Below are 20,665 nucleotides of genomic sequence, written 5' to 3'. Positions count from 1 at the left end.
GTAGTATAGACATGATACTGATGATATGTATGATTTGTAAATAGAAAGTTTTGATGGAATAGAGTTTATACTTAAAGAAAGTCTTGGAGCACAAGGACTTCTCTTTGAAAAAAATCACCTATATACTTTAAAATAAAGTATATTATATACTTTAAAATAAAGTATATATAGGTAAAAAAAAATCAGAGACAAGTGCCTATGTCTCGAAGGCTTAAAATACTGATTTTTTTTTGGGTGTACAATATTAAAAAAACGTATAGGACTTTTTATGTCTGTCATGTCAGTCTGCTGTAAAAAAAAATTCTTTCTGTGTAAATCAATGGTCCAGTTGGAACCTTAACACAATTATCCTTTCATACAGTTAGTTTTTAATTTATATATGGTCCCAACCCATTGGCAGGGCATTGTAAATATCAAAAGAACTAAATTTTGTTCAATTTGTATACTTTTGACATAATTTAATTTTAAGACTATAAATAATAGATATAAGTTTTATTAAAATGACAGCTACCCCTTCCTTTGGTAAAACCCTTCTCGCATGTTTTGAGAATAATCCCTATTTAAATTCTGAAATGCAACGAGATGATTGAGTGTTGTTTGCTAGGGCATCCAGTGGCAAATATTTCATGCATGTTCAGGAGAAGGTTCCATAAAAATTATATTTTGATTTTGATCAAAATTATTTTTATGGCCCCGCAACAAAGTTGTCAGGGACATATAGTTTTTCCCTTATCTGTTATTCTTTCATTCCGCAACGAACAGTTATATAGACTTTTTATACGACCGCAAAAAAATTGTGCGGTAGTATATTGGTATCATGTCGTCGTCGTCAGCGTCGTCCGAAGACATTTGGTTTCCGGACAATAACTTTAGTAAATGTAAATAGAAATCTATGAAATTTAAACACAAGGTTTATAACCACAAAAGGAAGGTTGTGATTGATTTTGGGGGTTATAGTCCTAACAGTTTAGGAATTAGGGGCCAAAAAGGGGCCCAAATAAGCATTTTTCTAGTTTCCAGACAATTACTTGTGGAAAGGTGTATGGATCTCTGAAATTATACCAGAAGTTTCCATACCACAAAGGGATGGTTAGGATTGGCTTTGTGGGGATTATGACTCAAACAGTTTAGGAATTAGGGGCAAAAAGGGGGGGGGGAACAAGGGTTTCCTGGTTAATGGACAATTAAAAAAAAGTACAATGTTAAGTTTGGATTACCTCTCTTACACTGCTTTTAAATTATGTATAAAGAAATGTTGTATTGTCTTGAGGTGATTAGCTGTCAATTTATTTTTAGAAGTTACTATTTAAAAATGCTGATTAAGGAATATTTGATATATTAATTTTAGCCATTATTATGTATGTCATTTTCTATTTGAAGACTTTTATGATGTATTTAAATGGGTAATTATGGTTGCAAACTCCATTGGAAATTTGAAATGAGATTATTTCCATATCTTGAGGGAAAGAATTTTTTTTTTTTGGGGGGGGAGGTGAAAAAAAAATTTGGGGGGGGGGGGGTGGGGGGGGGTTCAATTTGCAACAGCATAGTGTATTGCACAAAAGCAAAAAATTGAATATAAATTCTAAGTTCTTTGACTACAGTTATTCTGTCTCAGAAACCTATTATGTGTCAAATATTTAATTGCAATCCAAATTCAGACCTGTATCAAGCTTGAATATTGTGTCCATTTTTGCCCCAACTGTTCAGGGTTGGACCTCTGCGGTCGTATCCAGCTGCGCTTGGCGAGGCAATTTATTTCTAAACACCTTCACATGCTGAGTAGATTTTTAGTATGTGAGTTTATTATAATGAGTCACAGATCTAGTTTACGTTTGGTTCTGCTCCTCTGATTTTTGCCGAAATTACGGGCTTTGAACTTTAAACATTTCATGAAAACATATTGAGCTGATTTTTAGTATGGGAGTCTACTATGATGAGTTACAGATTGAGTTTACATCTGGTTCTGCTCCACTGAATTTTTATACAGACTTTCATTCTAAAATTTTCACTCCTAAAAATGGCTTCAAGCTTTTTTTGCAAGCAGGGCCATTTGTGTCGTTATCGACAATCTAGTTGTTTTTTATACGCCCGTTTACGGGACGTATTATGGTATACCGTCCGTCCGTTGTCAACATGTCGAACAATAACTTAAAAATGCTTTAACCATATTGCATGAAACTTTGGTGAATTTTGTTTATCTATTGACGTGATCTCCCTTTCGAGTTTTATAAATTTTGGATTTTACGTTGTGGGGTTTCATTCATTAAAAAAGGGGGATTTTTCAGTTTTCACACAATAACTCAAAAATGCATTGAGCAGTTTTAATGAAACTTTGGTGAATTGTTTATATCTATTAATGTGAGCTCCCTTTTGAATTTTGTAAAATTTTAGATTTTAAATTTCTGAGTTATGGGATTTTATTCATAAAAAAGAGGGATTTTCCAGTTTTCAGACAATAATTCAAAAGTTCTTTGAGCAGTTTTCATGAAACTTTGGTGACTGGTTTTTATCTATTGACATAACCTTCCTTTAGCTTTTTATAAATTTCTGATATGACATTGAGGAGTTATGGAACTTAATTCTTGTTTAAGCAACAGCTGTATCATGCACTCATGATGCAGCTCTTTATTTTGTTTTGGCAAATTTTAGACTTTTCCATTGTTTTATCTTGGGCTGCTATTGTCAATCGTGACAGCACCTCCTAGTATGTTTTATCTTTTATCCAAATTATAATTTGAATGTCCATTAGCAAATCATGGCCTATAGTTGTTAATTTCTGTGTCATTTGGTCTATTGTGTAGAGTTGTCTCATTGGCAATCATACCACATCTTCTTTTTATATTTAGGGTATTATTTTGTTCTTGTAAGCTTGGTTCATGATACCTCAAGGTTTTTGTCGAAAAGGCGAGACATAGCGATCCTACATTCCGTCAGCGTCGTTGGCGGCGTCCACAAATATTCACTCTGTGGTTAAAGTTTTTGAAATTTTAATAACTTTCTTAAACTATCATGGATTTCTACCAAACTTGGACAGAAGCTTGTTTATGATCATAAGATAATATTCAAAAGTTAATTTTGTAAAAGAAAAATTCCATTTTTTCCGTATTTTACTTATAAATGGACTTAGTTTTTCTGCCAGGAAACATTACATTCACTCTGTGGTTAAAGTTTTTCAAATTTTAATAACTTTCTTAAACTATCCTGGATTTCTACCAAACTTGGAAAGAAGCTTGTTTATGATCATAAGATAGTATCCAGTAGTAAATTTTGTAAAAAAAAAAATCCATTTTTCCGTATTTTACTTATAAATGGACTTAGTTTTTCTGCCAGTTAACATTACATTCACTCTGTGGTTAAAGTTTTTCAAATTTTAATAACTTTCTTACAGACTTAAACTATCCTGGATTTGTACCAAACTTGGACAGAAGTTTGTTTATGATTAAAAGCTAGTATCTAGAAGGAAATTTTATTAAAATTTTGTTCCATTTTTTCCGTATATTGCTTATAAATGGACTTAGTTTTTCTTCCAGTTAACATTACATACAGTCTGCAGTTTAAGTTTTTAAAACATTTATTAGATTCATAAACTATCCTGTATTTTTACCAAACTTGGACAGAAGCTACTTACAATCAAAAGATAGTATAGAGAGGAATATTTTTATTAATTTTTTTGCTCATTTTTGTTGAGCCTGTGATTAACAGCAAAAGTAGGCGAGACACTGGGTTCCGTGGAACCCTTACAAATTTTTAGCAGTATTGTTTGGTGAATTAAATTAATCAGTACTTTAAGCAAAACTCCATTATACATTGTATTTCCTAAACATATTTATCTAAATTAATATAAAATCATTATTAGTTTAAAATTTTTTGGTAAATAATTTACATGAAAAAGTTTTTTTTTTATGTTGTATTATGGTATCCCTTTTTTCATTTCTGTTTTCTTTGTATATCTGTTTACACACAGGTATTTTTGCACAACAAACTTCTAATTTAGTGAGCCAATCCTAAAGAAAACCTACATTACGAATTATTTATTGTTGTCGATTCTTGCTTTGTTGTAAATGCCTTTTTTAAAAATAGTCACAGTGGTAAAAAATGGTGTTTACACAGAAAGTTGTTATGAATGCAAACTTGCTATTGAGATCAATACTTGTATTTTGTGACCAACCCCTAAGTTTAAAATTTTAAAAACTTAACTGGATTTTGCTATGCATGTTTTATCATTCCTGTGGAGGGTGCCAAAAGAAACTAAGTTGTAAAACATTTTTGACAAGCTCCCTCTCATAATAGCTGTAGTGAACTGTATTGATTGACATGGAAAAATAGAGGGGCAATAGATATCTGTAAACAATAGGTGATTGAAATTGTTTAACTGAGTGGACTGTATCAAGTGAAACTCAGATGTTTGTATATTTTGCCATCACTGAAGACTTGAAAAAAATGCACAAAAAAATCCTGGTAAGTTTTTAACTTTCTGAAACATAAAATGCATATAACCTTTATATATCTAGCTAGGTCCAGCCATGCCTTAAAACTTTGTTGGATACACTGGTTTGTCTTTACTTGAGAGTAGTCACTGCCATATTTGTCATTCCTTTTGTTGGACCTAAAATGAACAGATATTGATTATGTATTCAGATTGAATTGCTTCACTTCAGGTTGTCTAGATCTACACACAGTGAAGTACACACCTCAGTGAATCCACAGCATGTATTTGTCAAAGTGCATTATTGCCTTTATAGAAACCAGTAAACCAAGGGTGAAATAAAATAAGTCTTCAAATGGTGCAGAACATGGTTGTGAATAAAAAAAATTTAAAAACCAATGTTTTCTGTATTAGAGAATTTATAAGAAGTATTGGATTGGTAATTGATAATCAATGTGCAACATTAGGCACAAGTTAATTATAATATTGTTTCTTAATTCACTACTTACAAATTCTCTGGCTAATCCATTTCTGGTAAAACAGCAGTCTATTTTACATTTTTACAATAAATCAAAGGATTTACATAAAGATAATTTCATATTTTGTCTACTTGATTCTTCAATATTTGGAAATTATTGTATCCACAAGATTCACATCTATATCTAGGCATCTGAAAAATTAACAAAAGTTAAATATAACTTTAAATTTTATACATCTGATAACGGTTGATTCTGCAATTGTTCAGAGAGTATATTCAATCATAGCTGTTAGACATTTTGTATAACTAAGATTAAGGCAATTTTTGGCTATTATACAACCATTTAATATTTGAAGTGATAAATCAACTATGCTTTAGTCTTGGATGTATATATATGTAAATTTTTCTTTTTTTTAACCAACAAACTGATAGCTGTGATCGTATGGTCTTTGGTTACGAAATTCAGACCGCAATTATCAATGATACGGAAATTGAACCTCTTACCCTGAATAATTTTTTTTCCCAGTTATTTTTCTCGTAACAGTTTTGTTGTTCTGTATTTTTGTATTGCTTTAAAATTATACTGAATCATTTTCATATCAATTGATGTTTGATTTAGAAATGTAGAATGTTGAACATTATATTCCATTCGTTAACAAAACCACCCCCTATAAAAAAAATCAAAGTACTGAAGTACTGAACATCGGATGACCACAAGTTCTTGAGGATGGTCAAAAGCACTTGTCTCAGAAAAAAACAACATATCTCTTTACCTGAAACTGAGGTTAATGTACAGAGATATATTTTTTTCTGAGACAAGTTCGTGCGTGGATGATGAATAAATGACAGGAAATTCAACTTCACCGTAATAACTATTATATTGTAGTGATACAAATCAGTATACACTGATTTATTGTTTATATTATATTAAAATAACAGTTACATATATATATATGATTTGAATCCATTTGTATATCATTCTATTCTACTATTCTAAAAATAGTGCAATGCAAGTGCATGGTGGACACTTTTCTGTAAAAATTCGATTTTTCTAAGATTGGATACGAGTTGGCATTCATATTTTCCCGCAAAAACAATTACAGAGTTACCGGTCCTTGACGGTATTTTCACAAAACGTTCTTTGAGATATTCTTCCGCATGCTTTAACACAATTTTTCGGTACGTGTGCATTGATATTATCAATGATTTTTTACTTATATATATATATCTAACTACAAAACATTTTCATATTATTAATTTATGTTGTAAACAAAAATATTTTTATCGGTATTCATTGAAGAGATGTATTTATATCAAACGATAAGGACTGTTTTGCACTCGTTTATGTGCGCATATTAATCATGTTTATAGATCGGTTACAAACCCAAAACTAATTTACATAATGGAAATCTAGGCGATAGCAATACATCGGATTGACCTCAAGGTCATCGCGATGTAAAAACCACAAAAATGAAAACAATATAAATATAAACTGACCAAGCCTTTATACATATATATTGGATATTAATATAGTATTAATGTATGGACTTTTTCATATTGGCCCTGTAACATGCCCGAGGTATTAATAATGGCCAAGGATGGTTGTAATGGCCCTGAGGCAGCGCCGAGGGCCATTACAACTTTCCGAGGCCATTATTAATACCAAGGGCATGTTACAGGGCCAATATGAAAAAGTCCATATATTGATACTTTTATTAACCAACTAAGGCAACTTCATTCAAGAACAGTCTTCGAGTCTCGGATCCAAATACAGCTAACCACAAATCTATAACAGGACCAATACAAAAAAAAAGCCAGTTCATAACACTTTTATTACCGTAAATGGTTTTAATTCTTCGATTAAACAAAGAGTAAGAATCTTACCGTGAAGAAGATACAGGAATTCATAGACATAGCTGAACTTGTCTTATTGCATTCACGATGGATTTTTGTTCAACATTGTCAGATGTAATTTCTGATTTCTCATCCAAGTACTTTATTTTATGCTATTACAATTCATTTCATCTAGCAAATATAAAGTAGCTGGGAAGAATAAATCAGACAGTTTAACTATTCTTACTCTGAGTAGTCTGCGTTCTGATAATTGATCAACGGAAATGAAACAGTGATAATAATCGAAAGTCGTACTCGAAAAAGTGGAGGAAAGATACAGAACAACAACAACAAAGGCTGTGTAATATTTCCGTTTCAAGTCGTTACAAAACACTGAACATCATTTAAACTTTTTTCATTATGATATTAAGTTAAAAAAAAATTGAAAAAAGTTGTCACTTATTTGAAGAAATAAACGACATTTTGATTTAATCGATTTCCCGTTTCATCTGTTCATAATGCATGGCTGTGATTTCGTAATGCACGGGTGTGATTTCGTAATGCATGACTGAGATTTCGTAATGCATGGCTGTAGCAATTTCTCCGTTCATAATGACCAGTTGTCGAAATTTTCCTTTTATAAAGCAGGGGCATTTCTCTACATATTGTAGTAAGTTGGTTAATAATACTCTATTAAGAACAAATTATACCCTTTAGAGGGTCAAAGGTATAATTATAATTACAATTACATGCAACAACAATATAAATTCATGACATTTACATAAAAATAAGACAAAATAAAATATTGAACACACAACACAACAAATGACCTCAAGTGCCCCCTGTCCTCAGTTCCTTAGACTATTTAAAAAAGGAGCCTAAAGATTTCACTTGCTGGCTAGTAGTTGGATTTAGAATATATTTGATTTTATTATCAGAAAAATCTTTGTATTGGATTTTTAAATCGTTAAAAAAGACATGTCTTAATTCATTATTTATTTTACATAATAAAAAGAATTGATTGATTGATTGGTGTTTAACACCACTTTCAACACTGTTGTGCTATTTCGTGGCAGTCAGTTTTTATTGGTGCAGGAAGCCGGAGTTCCCAGAGAGAACTGGGAAATATGATTCATCATCTAGAGCTTTGCACTTATTACAAAGTCTTTGAGGGCATGGAATATTTTTATATCTTCCCATTTCAATAGCGAGGAAATGGTTACTCATTCTTAATTTGCATATAAGTTTTCTTTTATCAAGATTAGGATATATATGTCAAATAAAAGGCTTGTTTATATTCATTTTTATACGACCGCAAAAATTAAAAATTTTTTGGTCGTATATTGGTATGACGTTGGCGTCGTGGTCGTCGTCGTCCGAAGACACATTGGTTTTCGCACTCTAACTTTAGTTTAAGTGAATGGATCTCCATGAAATTTTACCATAAGGTTCAATACCACGAAAAGAAGGTGGGGATTGATTTTGGGGGTTATGGTACCAACAGTTAAGGAATTAGGGGCCAAAAATAAGCATTTTTGTAACTTCCAGACAATAACTTGTGTGTAAGTGTATGGATCTCTCTGACATTGTACCACAAGGTTCCATATCACAAAGGAAAGGCTGTAATTGATTTTGGGGGTAATTGCCTCCAAATTTTAGGAATTAGGGGCCAAAAAAGGGGCAAAAAACAAGCATTTTTCTAGTTTCATGACAATAACTTGTGTGTAAGTGTTTGGATATTTCTGAAATTGTACTACAAGGTTCCATATCACAAAGGGAAAGCTGGAATTGAGTTTGGGGGTAATTGTCCGAAACGTTTAGGAATTGGGGGCCAAAAAGGGGCCAAAAATAAGCATTTTTCTAGTTTCCAGACAATAACTTGTGTTCAAGTGTATGGATCTCTCTGAAATTGTACTGCAAGGTACCATACCACAAAGGGAAGGCTGGGATTGAGTTTGGGGGTGATGAATCATAAGGGGGTTCAAAAAATTGGGGGGGGGGGGATTTTTTTTTCCTTTTTTTTTCTTTTTTTCCTTTTTTTTTTCTTTTAAAATTTTCCATTTTAAGTTGGTTATTTCTGATTAATATTTAAAAGCAAATAATAATGATATGGTAGGAGATACACACCAAACAGGATGTGTAAATTATTATATAATAAGTATTGTGCAATAGCAAGAAATTTTCAATTGCACAGTATTGCACAATAGCAAGAAATCTTCAATTGCACAGTATTGCGCAATAGCAAGAAATCTTCAATTGCACAGTATTGCGCAATAGCAAGAAATATCCAATAGCACAATATTGCGCAATAGCAAGAAATTGTCAATTGTACAGTATTGCGCAATAGCAAGAAATATTCAATTGCACAGTATTGTGCAAAAGAAGATACTTCGTATAAATTGCTTATTTCTTGATCAATTTCAATGGGGTTTTATTCTTGAATTCTTGGGGTTCTTTAATATGCTGAATCTAACCGTGCATTAAGTTTTTGGATTTTGGGCCCCGTTTTTAAATTGGTCCACATTGAGGTCCAAAGGGTCCAAAATTTAACTTTGTTTGATTTCATCAAAAATTGAATTATTGGGGTTCTTTGATATGCCGAATCTAACCGTGTATTTAGATTCTTAATTTTTGGTTCCGTTTTCAAATTGGTCTACATTAAGGTCCAAAGGGTCCAAAATTAAACTTAGTTTGATTTTAACAAAAATTGAATTTTTAGGGTTCTTTGATATGCTGAATCTAAACATGTATTTAGATTTTTGATTATGGGCCCAGTTTTCAAGTTGGTCCTAATCGGGGTCCAAAATTAAACTTTGTTTGATTTCAACAAAAATTGAATATATGGGGTTCTTTGATATGCTGAATTTAACCATGTATTTAGATTTTTGATTTTTGGGCCCTGTTATCAACTTTGTCCACATTGAGGTCAAAAGGGTCCAAAATTAAACTTTGTTTGATTTCATCAAAAATTGAATTCTTGGGGTTCTTTGATATGCTGAATCTAACCATGTATTTAGATTTTGGATATTGGACCATAATAGGTGAATGTCCAATTTAAAATTTTTAAGTTCTTAGACCACATTCATTCTGTGTCAGAAACCTATGCTGTGTCAAATATTTAATCACAATCCAAATTCAGAGCTGTATCAAGCTTGAATGTTGTGTCCATACTTGCCCCAACTGTTCAGGGTTCGACCTCTGCGGTCGTATCAAGCTGCGCCCTGCGGAGCATTTTATTATATGTTAAAACAAATGGAGTTTACTATTTTGATCAAGATATGATATCTTATTGTCTTATATTTCTTTATATCTTTGCTCAAGTTCATTTTTATAGTATTTTTTACTAAGATTCTTACAGGCTCTGTTTTTGTCTCGCCTACGAGAAAGCGAGACATAGGGATTTTTTTTCTGGAGATGACGATATCTCTGGCTCCAGCTCAGAGCCTCAAGCGACAACAATTGTTAAGTTTTCTGCTGAAGTTGGTTTGATAGGAACTACTTGTGATAGATCAATGATATTTTTTATAAAGTTGCATTATTATCAGTACATATCAGTTTGACGACTATTTTGAGGCCCTGCCCCCTAAGTCATGGTCCAGTGACTTTGAATTAATAAGCAATTTTCAATGTTAAGTTTTCTGCTTAAGTTAGTTTGATAGGATCTACTTGTGATAGATCAATGATATTTTGTATGAAGTTGCATTACTATCAGTACATATCAGTTTGTCAACTATTTTCAGGCCCTGCCTACTAGATCATGGTCCAGTGACTGAATTAATAAGCAATGTTGCTGTCCATCAGATTGTCTTTTTCTGAATTTTGTGCCAACAGGCAAAACATATCTCTGTCAACAGTTTATTATCATACATTTCTTATCAATTTTCCAGAAGACAAAATTATTCCATATTCAAATAACTCCTTGTTTTTAGGTTCTAGATTTGGTCTGTTTTGAATTAGCATGCAGAAACTATAATTGTAGGGTGCATTTTCAATGACCAATAATGTACTGGTATTTTTGACTGTATTCATTGACACTCCAAAACATTCACTTTTAGCAGGAAATGATCATGCAACTATAATATGTCAATGAAACTTTCAAATACAAGTTAAATTAAAATATTTGGAAAAGAGAATTGCTGTGTGGATGAAGTATAGTCTGACTGACATATGCCATTAAGTCTTTTAGCCTTTTATTTTACTTCATTATCAATTTTCCAATGGTAAGTTTTAAGTTTCTGTGTGATGTCTGTATTTCTAAGCTATTAGTGGTAGGTTCATAATATTTTGTACAGGAGTTAAATTTAAAAAGAACATGTCACATGCGAATCTCACAGGCTTCACTTGACCTTGACCTCAGTTTAAGAGTTCATATATGTACATTGGGTAACTCAAAGATTGCAGTGGGCAACTTAATTTGCAAGACATTTATTAGTGTATCAACTCTTGTTTATAACCTATATTGAAGATTATGTTTTGTTTTTCAGGTAACAGACTGATGTAAAATGAGGGCAAGAGGGAAGCAGACGGTATCAAGTATTTTCTTCATTGTGGTGTTAGTGGTTGTTTTCTATACATTTTACTTTGATAAACCAACATTTCTAAAATCCTCGACCGACAATTCTAAAGGAAAAACACAAACTTCATCTGAAAATGGATTTTTAACTGCTGAAAACACTGTGGGAAAAGTAATCACACGAAATGAAAAAGGATGGACAGTTGACAATAAAATATGTCATCAAAATTACGATTTTGTACTTGCACATTTAAAGGACCCTCCTCACACACCTATTTTTGTATATACTACTGAGGAAGATAAATGGGTGTCTGGAAGTATAATAGCTCATGGCTCTTGGGAAGGAGGTCATGTTGGTACAATTCATAATTACATGAGAAAGTTTCCACAAGCAGTGTTCCTTGATATTGGTGCTAATATTGGAATGTTTTCAGTCTCTATTGCTGCCTATGGATATAGAGTAATAGCAATAGATTGCCTAGAAGGAAATGTAATGCGTCTTTGTGCTTCAATGAAGGCTGCAAAATTGACCAACAAGATGACAGTCGTGTATAATGCATTATCTCACACACATGAAAAGGTTTCATTAGGCAAGTACCATGGCAATGTAGGAGGAACTTATATTAAGCAGGGGAAACATAGTCATCAGACAGGAACTGAATCGGTTAATTCAATTTTCCTTGATGATCTCTTAGAAATTTATTCTTTTGATCAAGTTGTCATTAAAATGGATGTAGAAACTTTTGAAGCTAATGTTTTGAAGGGAGGCTACAAATTTTTTGAACAAGTAAAAGTAGAAGCATTATTAATAGAATTTGTTGCACATAGAGAAAAAGAAAGTGGTAAATTCATTGCTGATTTCTTACTATCTCATGGCTTGGAGCCAAATGTAGCAGATAGCATTAAAAATGATTATAAAAAATGGGGCAATGAAGTTTTATTTTTACGTAAAAAAAAACTTATTGTGACTGTTACTAAACCTCTTCCAACAGCTATTTCCGAAAATAAAAATAAAATTACAATCACTTCGAAAAATGAAGCTTTAGGAAAAGTCATATCATACTCAGGAAACCAATGGACGTCAGATGAAAATTTTTGTCCTACTGATACAAGTAAATTTGTTGCCACCAAATTAGGACGCCCATATAATGTACCCATGTTTGTTTATACTATGAAGGAAGATCAGTGGGTTTCTGGGAGAATAATTCAAGGTGGAATTTGGGAAGAGGATCTTGTCAATAAAGTTTTAGTACAAATGAACAACTTTCCAAATGCTGTCTTCATAGATATAGGATCCAACATAGGAGTATTTTCATTGGCAGTAGCAAGTAAAGGGAGAAATGTCATCAGCATAGATTGTTTAAAAGGAAACGTTGAAAGGTTTTGTAATTCAATTAAATCTGCTGGTTTTGATAAGCATATGACAATCGTTTATAATGCCCTTTCCAATGAAAGGAAGAATTTTTCTCTAGGAACGTACGAAGGCAATGTAGGAGGAACCTATATAAAGGAACCAGCCAGTGGAGATAGCCTTATTAGCAGCATTTTACTCGATGACTTAGTAACATTTTTTGAACTACAAGAGGTAGTTGTTAAGATGGACGTTGAAACACATGAAGCAAATGTTTTACATGGTGCTAAAAAGTTTTTTGACTCTGTAAAAGTACATTATTTTTTGTTAGAATTCGTGGCTCACAAGGGAAAACATAGTGGGAGTTTTATCAGTAATTTTTTTGACTCCTATGGAATGGAACCAATACTACCGTCCACATCACAGTATGCAGACACATCCACATGGCCAAATGAAGTGGCTTGGAGGAGGAAAAAAGAAGACAGTACCAGGAATAAGGAACATTCAACAGTCAGAGACATTGAAAAACGAAACATTCCACAAACTCAAAATAGATTTTCACATTCCAATCAAATTACATCTGACCAAGAAACATTAGGGAAAGTGATATCACGATCATCATATGTGCAACAATGGAATGAAGCTAATATTTCTTGCCAAGCAAAATCTAATTTTGTGCGAGCAAGTTTGAACCGTGATCCCAACACACCAATATATGTATACACTCCAGAAGAAGATAAATGGGTTTCTGGTAGTATTATTAGGAATGGCAATTGGGAAGGTGACCTTGTTCAGAAAATTGCATTTATTTTCAACGAATTTCCCGATGCAACATTTCTTGATATTGGAGCAAATGTAGGAATGTTTTCGCTGTCATTAGCAAAACGTGGTAAAAGAGTGATTGCATTTGATTGTTTGAAAGGCAATGTTGAAAGGTTGTGTGCATCAATGAAAGCTAATGCTGGTTTTGAAAACCGAATGACAATTGTTTATAATGCATTATCAAACCAACGAGAAAAAGTAACATTAGGTACTTATAATGGCAATATAGGTGGTACTTTTGTTAAAAAGATACAATCCAATACAGGAAACGTAGGTAATACAGTTGATTCCATTTTATTAGATGATATATTAGACATATTTAAATTTGATAATAAGGTCATTATAAAAATGGATGTTGAGACATTTGAAGCTAAAATATTAGAAGGAGCTGAGAAATTTTTCAGTACTGTTGAAGTTGAAGCTTTATTGTTAGAATTCGTATCTCACAGAGGAAATAAATCTGGTACCTACATTTTACAGTTTCTAGAAAAGCACAACCTTTTCCCTGTATTAGGCCCTGGAATGGATAGATATGACACTAATACATGGAAAAAGGGTGAGGTCATGTTCAGAAGAAAAAGCAGTTAGACGGAAAACCCCAGTTTTATTAGTATTTTATACTCACTACAAGCAAGAGAAGTAGTCTAGTCTTTTATACACAGAGTATTTTATTGAAAAAAAGATTTTTTAATCTTAGGGTTGGATAAATATGAAATTTAACTGACAATATAAAATAACAAACATTGTGATATATGGTGATCTAGTACAAAATGTAGTACTTTCATCAATACGTTTGTATATGATTTGTTTTAATCCAGATATAATTGAATCTTTAAGCTTGTCATACATTGTAGTTATTAGATATTTTGCTGAAAGTGGATGCAATCTTAAGAAATTGTTAATCCCATGCACCAAAGTAGCAAAAGTGATATGGTAACACATTGTACAATAGTTACGCAAGAGAAAAGAATGATGTTTTCCCAATCATTATAATGAAAATAAGAATATTTGGTTTAAAGGACAAGTAATTTTGTTGAAATACTTGATTTGGTATGAAATTGTGCCAAAGATTCTTCAGAGATTTTAGAAATGATTACAGCTTTACAAGTTTTGGGTAAAACAATATTTACAAAATCAGTCTTCTTTATGTGGGTTGAAGAGCTTAGTTTACAAACAGCATTAATTACGTAACCTGTTCACTTCGTCAGATTTGTGCATAGATAATCAGTATTAAATGTTGTCTTTTTTTATTTTTGTAATTTTTACAGAATTACAGTCTGTTAAGCATTCAATGTTTATGAAATTCCACAAACATTATATATAGCTCATAATTTGTTCACTCAGCAGCAGTTTTCACACTAAAATCTGTTTGAACATTCATCAAATGTGTGATTATATTTTCTCAATTTTGTCAGGTTTTTTGAAAGTGATATTTTTGCTTATAAAGTACATACTATTATTATTGATAGAGAGTATTCAGGATATATGATAAATTTCACCTTTTATATCTGAATGAAACCCATTTTATCTATTGTATTAAATTTATCAATGTTTATAATTAATATGAATGGCAAGTCTTATTTTAGTTTTTTCCAAACATTGCAAAATATGTTCATATTATGCAATTCTCCATAAATCACTTACCCATTGTAAAACTCACGAAAGCTTGATAAACACAGCAGATACACATGTAACACTTGTAAATTACAAGTATGATTCATAATTCTGAATGAGAGGGGTAAACTCCAGATTCATTTTATATTTATGAAGATCTAACTGGCATTTAGCATGTTTATATAACTATATGAGCCAGTCCAAGGGAAAAGGTACATGAAGTGTTTTTGATAAACTTCACAGGACACGTTGTTAAAGTTAGTTAAAATAATTTTTGAAAAACGATTTTATCCATAAAAATTGGTATACATGTAAACATTCATAAAATTGTAAATTCTGTCCCAAATTTTCAGTTAAAACAGAAAAAGATGTAGAAATATCTGAATTATTGTACTTAGGCAAGAATAAAATCATTTGTTACCTGGAACAATGCTAAACTGAGCCGAAATTAACGAGATAACCTAAAACATTATTCTTTTGAATAAAGAAGACTTTTTGAAAGAAAAATTGATTAACTCCCATGGAAACTTCCAAAAAATGTATTGTAATTTCACATATATTTTACTGAATATAAGATATTTCAATTCAAATGATGTCTGATTCTTATGAATATAGAAGACTTTTTGAAAGACAAATTGTATGAAAGCTTAGTTTGGACATTTTTATAGCAATTCAAAATTACTATCTACTAGTATCACCTTTAGCATGACAATAACAATAAAATTTCTATACAAACGGTTAAATTAATTTTTCATAAAAACATTGAAGTGGAATAAAAGTCTTATAGGATTGTAAGTATGCTTTATTTCATCACCTTGCACTTTCACGACTTGATTGTGGCTTTCTTCAGCAGTTTGTTCAAATTTCTGACCAGTTGAACAGTTTGGTTTTATAAAACACATTGCAATTTGGTCAGAATTTTGAATAAGTTGCAATAGGTGGAGAGCAACACTTACAGTCAAGTCATCGTAAATTTGTATTACATTAAAGGAGCTTTTTTTCTTATTCCAAACAGTACCTATTGTAAAAATATTTGAATAAGCTCTTGCCTTTTTGTGCTGAGGCTGTGTAAAGTAAACACCAATTAGTCAATCAATCAGTCTTTGTATACAGTTAGCATAATTATTATTTGCTGCAAGTCATTTTGAAGTGCCATAAGCCAGTTTGTGTAAATTTTTTACAAAACATACATTTTTTTATGTTCTTGCCTAACTTATGCCATATATGACATTCAGTCATGTCAATTTGCTAGTCATGTTATGTCACATTAATGAAACGGTGTAAAATCAACTTGCCATTCTGCATTCACCAAATAAGCCTCTTTGATCCTTTACCTTGTGATGTTATAAAACTCAACACCAATCCAAATCTGTGGTAAAATACAAAAACGAAATTGGGTATTTGATGCTTCTCTGCCAAGCATGCAGCATTTAAGAGTACGAGTCTTGTCAGAATAATGTGAAAGGGTAGGGTATTGTCTTGCAGACTGTTACCTTGTCAAATAGCACATCCAAAATGTGGCTTAGCATGTCAGTCTAGTACAATGCAGGGTTCATATTCTTATCACATTGATATGCTCCCATCCTAAATTGCATTTAATTTGCCACGGAAAGTTAAACAGCCAACCATCAACATCTTCATCTATTCATTTTTTTGTTTGAATTTAAAAAAAAAATTGAAATCCCATAGATAAATTTTATCTAGTTAGATGTCCCCCATAAATAGATTTTATCTAGTGAAATGTTTCTTGCATTAATTTCATATTACACAATCCACTTTAAATAGAAGCTAATGTGATATTTTTAGAAAGTGATTCACTTTGTATAAAGTTAAAATATCTTAATGTTCTTTGATGTTGCTACTTAATAGTAGTTTTTAACCGGATTTTCAAAAGAAAAATTGGTTATTGCTTTGGGGATGTACGGCGAGTGGGTGGGCGGGCGGATGGGCGGGTGGCTGCCAAACAGTGTCCGTTCATTACCATGAAAACGCTTTGACAAAATTTATTCAAATTAAGATATGTTGTTTCCTGTGACTAAATGAAGGTCAAGTTCAATTTTCACGGTTTTAGCTTTTCTCGTTGTTGAGTTATAGCCCTTTCCCAAGAGTTTAATTTTTTATGAAATTCTTATTAATTACTCCATTTTGTTCAAAGGGAAATAACTCATTTTTTAAAAGACATTGTATGAATGATAAATGACATTTTGGATTGTTCCTTTTCTTTGGTAAATTGTTTGAAGAATTTTGTGGTAGGTTTGTTTGTTATTCTGTATAAACTAATTTTCTGAATGTTAAATATGTATTTTTTTTTTGATGAAGTGAACTCCTTTAATTAGATAATAATCTATTTTTATTAAATGATATATTTCATTACATTACATTGTGTAGATAAAGTTGTTGACATTGATAGATAAGTTGCAAATCTATATTAGTTTGTGACAAATGAAAGAAAAAATATTTGGAACTATTAATTATATTTGATTATAATTTGAAAATAGATATACATTGTTTAACATCATATCTAATTTAAGAAAATAGTGGTTAAATCATATCTGATTTTAGAGAACTATGTGTTTATAATTTATTCAGTTTGAGTTATTTCCCTTTGAACAGAAAATAATATGGATTAAATTAAACTGTGTTTCATTTCAACATAAATTAAATATATATAGGGTTCTTTCAAATGCTGAATCTAAACCTGTATTTTTAAAAATACTAGATTTTTGGGCCCAGTTTTCAAGTTGGTCCAAATCAGGGTGCAAAATTAAACTTTTGTTTGATTCAACAAAAATTGAATTTATGGGGTTCTTCAAAATGCTGAATCTAACCATGTACTTAGAGATTTTGGATTGTGGGCTCCTTTATCAAATTGGTCCACATTGAGGTCCAAAGGGTCCTAAATTAAACTTTTGTTTGATTTCATCAAAAATTGAATTCTTGGGGTTCTTTGATATGCTGATTCTAACAATGTTCTTAGATTTTGGATATTGGACCATAATAGGTAAATGTCTAATTTCAAATTTTTCAGTTCTTTGACCACATTCATTTTGTGTCACAAACCTATGCTGTGTCAAATATTCAATCACAATCCAAATTCAGAGCTGTTTTAAATGTAGTGTCCATACTTGCTCAACTGTTCAGGGTTCGACCTCTGCAGGAAATCCAGTTTGCTGTCACTCTGACAGCCTCTTGTTGTTCCGTATTGAATTGAATTGTTATAGTGAATTGGTCCTTGTTAATTGTAATGATGTTTATTTAGCAATTACTTTTAATAAAAATTGTAATTTTGTGAAAATCTTGAAAATTATATACCTCATGTGTTATATTTTCATCTTTGTCATGTTTGTATTACTGTGAATTCATTTATTTCATGTGTACCAATTCTTTTTCATGGATTTGGGGGGGGGGGTCTGTGATTTGAAGTAATCTTCATACATTTTGTCCTACAAGCTTATCAATAATTGGTACTTTGTTGAACACTTATATTTATTGTTCAACTTTACCTACATACAAATTCCATGTAAATTGCTACCCAAATAATAATAATGAACCCACAGTACATTTACCAAATTTGTACCATAAAGAAGAAATTTTATAACATAATTTTTGTAAGTATTTTTTACTGTTCCAAATCGAAATAGCACACCTTTAAAGTTTTACGTCCAATATAATTCAGTTTTTGTATCATTAAATCAAAAGGTAAAAATGAATCTGCTTGTATTTTTTTCGTATTTAATGTTAATGGGTTTTTCTATGAGATGCAATGATGTTCATTTAAACAAAATAAGATTAAAATTAAAATTCTGGAAAAAAACATGTATATAGTCAGTTGGCATTAAGGTTTACTTAACTTTTTTAAGATACACTTCTGATCCCTTAACTTTTGTAGAATTTTGTTTTGGGGAGTTCAATGATTTTCAATCAAATATTGCCACCGTTCAAAGATTTGCATGAATGAACTTAAAGGTGACCAAACATCATGAAGAAAAAATAATTCAATTTTAGAAATTTGCAATATTCAATTAAATGTCTCCCCGAGGTTGCATACCATGTAAAAATATTCATGAACCAAAACAATTTGAAGGGGGGAGATAACTTATTTGATTCATCTGATCAAACTGACCTTGCAAGTGTAGCTCCTTGCAAGTGTTTGTTTTTACTAAAACTTCACACAAGGTAAAGTACATATCATATGAAGATGTGCATGAAGGAAAATAATTTTATATATCTACAAGGTCTTTGAGTTGATTGAAATTGAAATTTTATTTTTTATTAACCATAATATTGACCCTATTAGCAGAACTAAACCATTAAAAGGATTTAATAAAACTTCTTTCAAAAGTATTAACAAAAGGATTTTTTGAGTGAACATAGGTGAAACAGCAGAAACCAGAAGACCTGTAGACTTTAAAAACTTTAAAAGATATCCAAACTTATGTATATGTTTAAGTAAAGCATTATACCACCTATGAGGCCATAAAACTTACAGAGACATGTTTAAGAATAGCATAATACCACCGATTAGGCCATAAAATCATGGCCACGTAAAACTATAATATCAAAGAATGGTTTTGGTGTCATACATGTTGGCAACCCATTGCACCCTCAGAATACTGTAAATTCAAAAATTATTGCGTGCATTTATTATAGCGATTTTCATAGAATAAACAAATATGTGAGATTAATCATTGTGGTTTTAGGAAATCTGCATACAGATATATGTATCAGATATCAGAATGCGAGTGCTTATTATTATGATTCTCAACTAGTCGCATTATTCTCATTAATAAAAACCTCTTTATGATTTCTGAACTTACAGTAATTTCTTCTTCTTTTGGAAATAAACTGACAGGAATAATCAAATCAACATACTTAAGCATTTCACTTACACCATGTGGGATTTAAACTAATGATCCTGTACAATTAAGTATCTAAATTGGTGTTAAAAAGGTTATCCTCCCTGGTTTACCAACATTTCATTCATTTATATTCTTAAATAACTGAAATAGTTGTTAAATTGATTAATATTGAGTGATTTCAATTACCAATTTTCAATGTTTATTCATGTACATCAAAGATTATCATATATATTTATTTGTAAACGTTTTGTTTATGTGTTTATTTTTTATGTTGTAGTTATTGTTATTAGTGAATTATTTCTGTATTTTGGAACCAACAGCATATCTTATTCAACTGATTTCAGCATTACTTTAGTATATTTGTTAAATATGAATTTTACAAATTGATTCATGAAAGATATAAGCATTACTTTAGTATATTTGTTAGTTATGTATTTTACAAATTGATTCATGAAAGATATAAGCATTACTTTAGTATATTTGTTAATAATGTATTTTTCAAATTGATTCATGAAAGATATTAGCTATCATATTAAAGCACAAGCATTTATTTAATTATGTTGCTAATTTCAACATTAGTCTGCACCCAGAAAGTCTATTTACCCTCGAGAAAAAATTGGTCAGACTCAAATGGCAGAACCAACTGAATGTAATTTGAAATAGAATAGAGAATGGAAACAGGGAATGTGTCAAAGAGGCAACAACCCAAGGCTACCAATGGGTCTTTAATGCAGGGAGAAAATCCAGCATCTGGAGGTGGGCTTTA

At 31.3% G+C, this 20,665-nt stretch overlaps 1 protein-coding gene across 2 annotated transcripts in view; it reads left to right on the top strand.

Moving 5' to 3' along the window:
- The window catches only part of LOC127698645 (uncharacterized), a 45,823-nt gene extending 25,369 nt beyond the window's left edge, over nucleotides 1–20,454 (top strand). For both annotated transcript variants that reach the window (XM_052202215.1, XM_052202216.1), the window contains exon 3: nucleotides 11,225–20,454. In XM_052202215.1, the coding sequence (XP_052058175.1) occupies nucleotides 11,243–14,014 (2,772 nt within the window). In that variant the 5' untranslated portion in view covers nucleotides 11,225–11,242 and the 3' untranslated portion in view covers nucleotides 14,015–20,454. The remainder of the gene's footprint in view (nucleotides 1–11,224) is intronic.
- The last annotated feature ends 211 nt before the right edge of the window (nucleotides 20,455–20,665 follow it).

This window comes from Mytilus californianus, unplaced genomic scaffold, assembly GCF_021869535.1.
Source record: "Mytilus californianus isolate M0D057914Y unplaced genomic scaffold, xbMytCali1.0.p SCAF_4, whole genome shotgun sequence".
NCBI classification, from domain to species: domain Eukaryota; kingdom Metazoa; phylum Mollusca; class Bivalvia; order Mytilida; family Mytilidae; genus Mytilus; species Mytilus californianus.
Note: the sequence above shows the minus strand (reverse complement) of the source record. Positions and strands in the feature narration are given on the sequence as shown.